Below are 5,000 nucleotides of genomic sequence, written 5' to 3'. Positions count from 1 at the left end.
ACATATACATGTATTTTGTAGTTATTTCTTTTTATCATGTAATTTTATCGTGCATTGTTATTGGGATATCATGTATGCTTCCATTAACCCTACTTTGACGGTGCCAGAATTTTCAGTAACGTAATCATTACGTAACAATCTGGCAGTGAGACACTGTGTACAGGCAGCCCATCCACCCACTCGCTTGCTAGAGCAAGTCTTGATGTGTATTGAAGTCATACATCATTACCTCATGACGGTTGTAGTTGTACCAATCACATACATTATTGGGGCTCATTTTATTAACATAATCATATTTTTGTTGGTTTCATTTCACTTGATATCCTGAGAGCTTAATTTTGTTCGTTCCAGGTAACCCCAGCCCTAGCTAAGGTACTGCTTCACATGTCTAACTGGAATCAGAAGGAAATTGTTGCAAGTTACCGTCAAGACTGCCACAAGCTTTTAACTGCTGTGCACATCAAACCGCCAGCACCACCGGAACAGGAGAACAGTAACAACCAAGGGGAATCCGCAGGCCAGGCCTCTTGTCCAGTATGCCTTGCTCCGATGTCTCCTGATATTGCTAGCCACCTCTCTTGTGGTCACACTTTCTGCCATGACTGTTGGAGCAAGCATTTCGAAGTTCAAATTACGCAGGGAATGTCCACAGGTGAGGAGAGACAAGGGAATCTTTGTTCATTACTTGCTCTTGTCTCTAACTGTCTTTTTTTTTTTTTTTTTTTTTTTTTTTTTTTTCTTTTCCTTCCTTCCTTCCTTAGTTCCTTGCTTGCTTGCCTTCTTCGTTCGTTCCTTGCTTCCTTCCTTCCTTCCTTAGTTCCTTGCTTCCTTGCCTCCTTCCTTCGTCTCTTGCTTCCTTCCTTCCTTAGTTCCTTCCTTCCTTGCTTACTTCCAGTGCGATTACCTTAGTTCCGTCTCCATGCCCTGCTGTTCCTTGTTCTTTCTTTTTCTAGTTCTGCCTCATCTCTCCTTTTCGTCCTCACTTCTTCTTCCTCCTCTCTTCCTCCTCCTCCTCTTCCTCTCTTCCTCCTCCTCCTCCTCTCTTACTCTCCCCTCGCTTTTCCTCCTCCTCCTCCTCTCTTCCTCCTCCTCCTCCTCTCTTTCTCCCTCCTCTCCTCTTCCTCCTCTCCCTCTCTTCCTCCTCCTCCTCCACCTCCACCTCCTTCTCTTCCTCCTCTTCCTCCTCCTCCTCCTCTTCCTCCTCCTCCTCCTCCTCCTCCTCCTCAACCCTTTCTTCCTCCTTCTCTTCCTCCTCCTCCTCAACCCTTTCCTCCTCCCTCTTCCTCTTCATCCTTTCCTCCTCTCTCTTCCTCTATCTCCTCCTCCCTTTCTCTCTCTTCCTCTATCTCCTCCTCCCTTTCTCTCTCTTCCTCTATCTCCTCCTCTTTTCTACCTCCACCTCTTTCTCTTCCTCCTCTTCCTCTTCCTCTTCCTCTTCCTAATCCTCTTCTTCCTCCTCCTCCTCCTTCTCTTCCTCTTCCTTCTCCTCCTCTTCCTTCTCCTCCTCCTCCTCCTCTCTCCCTCTTCCTCCTCTTCCTCCTCCTCCTCCTCCTCCTCCTCCTCTTCCTCCTCCTTCTCCTCCTCCTACTACTACTCTCCCTCCTTCTCCTCCTCCTTCTCCTCCTCCTTTTCCTCTCTTCCTCTACCTCTTCTTCCTTTACCTCTCTTACTCTATCACCTATTTTCTTCCTGCTCCTGCCCCTCTTCTCAACTGCTTGTCACCCTCAACTCCTCCTCCTCATTTTACAGCCCTCTCCTCTTCCACCTCATCCTCAACCTTCTGATTGTTTTAAGAAGTTTGATATCCAAAAGCTGGTACTTCTAAGAGTAAAAACATCTCAATCTTGCAGGCATTGAGTGTATGGGTAACAAGTGCCAAGTCCTGGCTCCTGAGGACTTTGTTCTTCCACTATTAACCCGTCCACGGCTCAAAGAAAAGTATCAACAGTATGCATTTGCTGATTACGTGCGCAGTCACCCACAGTTGCGCTTCTGCCCTGGACCTAACTGTAATATTGTAGTGCAAGCCAAGGAAAGCCGGGCAAAGCGTGTGAAGTGTACGTCCTGCAAGACTCAGTTTTGGTAAGGAAGATGCCTTGTATTTTTTGTTTTGTTATTCTTATTTTTAAAATTCTCATGTAGATGGGACTGCTGCTTTCCTAGCATATGCAAAATTGATTTATTGATTTCAGAGTATGGCTCAGATGAGACAAATCTACATGTGATGTGTTTTATATTTGATGCTGAAAAATTTTTCAGACTAATCATATCTATTTCATGTTTGGAGTGGTGTTATTAAACCTGAGGAAATCAGCTGAAAGGAAAATCTTCATATCCTATTTCCCACCTTTTTTTCCAGTTATAAATGTGGATCAGACTATCATGCCCCAACAGACTGTGAAACCATCAAGAAATGGTTGACTAAATGTGCCGATGACAGTGAAACGGCAAATTACATCAGTGCACATACCAAAGATGTTAGTAGATTGGCAGGAAATTTTGTTTTTATAATGTTTGGTGTGAAATGCAGATTTGAAATATTGTTTGTGAAATTGAAAATCTCTTTCAGATACAATTAATTATTGAAATTTATATGAAAAGTAATTCATTTTAATTCATCACTACAGTGCCCCAAGTGCCACATCTGTATTGAAAAGAATGGTGGATGCAACCACATGCAGTGTTACAATTGCAAGCATGACTTCTGCTGGATGTGTTTAGGCTGCTGGAAAGCACACGGTTCAGAATATTATGAATGTTCTCGCTACAAGGAGAACCCCAACATTGCCCATGAGTCTGCTCATGCCCAAGCCAGGGAAGCCCTTAAGAAGTACCTCCATTACTATGAGAGGGTGAGTGATTCTGGGAAACCCACAGCATCAAGTTGATAATCTTTGTTTTGTAGTGATGTTAGTTTTATTTTTCTGACTCAAATATTTCATGTCATTTAGTTCAAAACAACAAAAAAGTTATTGCTGTTTATTCTTATTGTTTTTACGGATTTTGATTTCCTACATGTAGACATTACCTTGTTGAATGTTAGTTCATGCTAGTATAAAAAAGTCATATACTAGTTTATTTCCATATCAGTGATATTGTTCTTAACTGAATATCATTTCTTTATGTTCATTATTCTTATTTCATTTTATCTTCCAGTGGGAGAATCATAGTAAATCCTTAAAACTTGAGGAAGAGACGTTAGCGAAAATTCGCGAAAGGATCCAGAACAAGGTGATGGCAGGCACGGGTACTTGGATTGATTGGCAGTACCTTCTAGATGCTGCAGCTCTCCTTGCGAGATGTCGATATACCCTCCAGAACACATATCCCTTTGCCTATTATCTTGAGTCTGGACCCAGGAAAGATCTGGTATGTATATGAGTATATATACCTTTTTATATATGTATCAGCTATATTCTAAATGTATTATTAATTTTGTTAGCTGTGAGATGTTTTACTTCCAAAAAATATATCTAGAAAGGGAAGCAGAGATCCTCATACTCTTTTCCTCCAAGTTAGGGAAGTTCATTCTTTGGTTTGTGAATAGGTAAGAATTTTGTCTGGGAGTTAATAGAAGAAAAAAAGGTGAATCTCCTTTGCCTCTATCTAACATTCTGTTCAAGAAGAGAAAAGAATAAATACACAATTTGTTTCCGATCTTAATAAATATTTATGTTAATTCCTTTGAACAGTTTGAATACCAGCAAGCTCAACTAGAAGCGGAGATTGAAAACCTTTCTTGGAAGATTGAACGAGCAGAGATGACTGACCGGGGTGACTTGGAGAACCAGATGGACATTGTGGAGAAACGAAGAACTACCCTCCTTACCGACTTCCTACAAGTATGATGTGGGCTGCCCAGATAGCTAGCAGTCTTTCTCTCCTGTGGCTCCCAATTGCAGAAATACTTCCAGTTTGCATACTAGACTTGTCGCACTGAGGTTTTGGAGTACTTCGATGGTATCATTGATGGTCTCCCGTCCCTGAGAGTACATGGATTGGTCAAGTGATTTCTGCGTATCTGTATCTCATTAGTCCTTAATAATTTTGAAGCTTTAGTCGGAGTGGATGTTTGTGTTAAGCCTGGTATTTATGTTTGTGACAATGTACATATTTTTTTAGGTAAAGTCACGAAATATGGTACATAGTAAGACTAGTGAATGGATGCTGAATGCCTTGTAGCTGGATAGAAGTGATACCTGCCAATTTGCTCTTAAAATGTTTTGCCTTTCTTAAAGTATATTTTTTCCAACTGTTTGCAAATGCTTTCAACCTCATCTGGACAGTGAATATATATTTAACATGAGATAGAAAATATAGTAATATAATTGGCTTAATTTGATAATAACAAAGAGAACTTTATCTCCTTAATATATTGAAAATGATATTTTTTTTTATGTTTGGCAGATCTATATTTTTAAGTTAATTGGCATAGCATCTTCCATTGTGAACCACTTTTATTTTTTTATTTTTATTAGTTTCAATAACCTTTTAAGGTACATGGTGGTATGGTTTATCTGTAATTGTTAGGGTTATTTATTTACCCCAAACAGGTAGACAATCATGTATGTGCAATTACAAAACAGATCTATCTACAGCCTTCTGAATAATGGCTAGCAGCCTGTGAAAATACTGTTGGAATTTACATTTTCACATGGTCTAGTTTTACCGATTTGCCTTCCAAAAAAAGTAATGTTACGATGGCCTTTGACTTTGCCTCCGTCAGTAGTTCTTCCTGCTGCTAGAAAGGTGATTGAGAAGACTGTACATAAATTATCCTTTTTCTATCATACAAAAAATTCTAAATAGTTATTTATATTTATGTCCATACAGACCATTATCTTCCCATCATTGAAACAATGAACAATCTGTACCACCAGACTGACTTATTGTGTGCTTTTTGTGTGTTTATTCCAAGAACAGTGAACGAAAATGAAATAACTCGTCAGCATACACGGTTTAAATTGCAAGTATTAACATCCCCAATGGGGGTGAGAGTC

General features: G+C 40.0%; 1 protein-coding gene across 1 annotated transcript in view; it reads left to right on the top strand.

The window, feature by feature from the left end:
• The window catches only part of ari-2 (E3 ubiquitin-protein ligase ari-2), a gene marked incomplete at its 5' end in the record, with an annotated part of 5,869 nt that overhangs the window by 354 nt on the left and 515 nt on the right, over positions 1-5,000 (top strand). Inside the window, 6 exon segments of the mRNA XM_070128289.1 lie at positions 352-652; positions 1,851-2,082; positions 2,360-2,477; positions 2,628-2,852; positions 3,157-3,369; positions 3,693-5,000. The exon segment at positions 3,693-5,000 is cut by the window's right edge and continues 515 nt beyond it. Coding sequence (XP_069984390.1) covers positions 352-652; positions 1,851-2,082; positions 2,360-2,477; positions 2,628-2,852; positions 3,157-3,369; positions 3,693-3,848 — 1,245 coding nt within the window.

This window comes from Penaeus vannamei, chromosome 2 (genome assembly GCF_042767895.1).
Source record: "Penaeus vannamei isolate JL-2024 chromosome 2, ASM4276789v1, whole genome shotgun sequence".
Classification (NCBI taxonomy): domain Eukaryota; kingdom Metazoa; phylum Arthropoda; class Malacostraca; order Decapoda; family Penaeidae; genus Penaeus; species Penaeus vannamei.
This window is presented reverse-complemented; position numbering and strand designations above follow the sequence as displayed.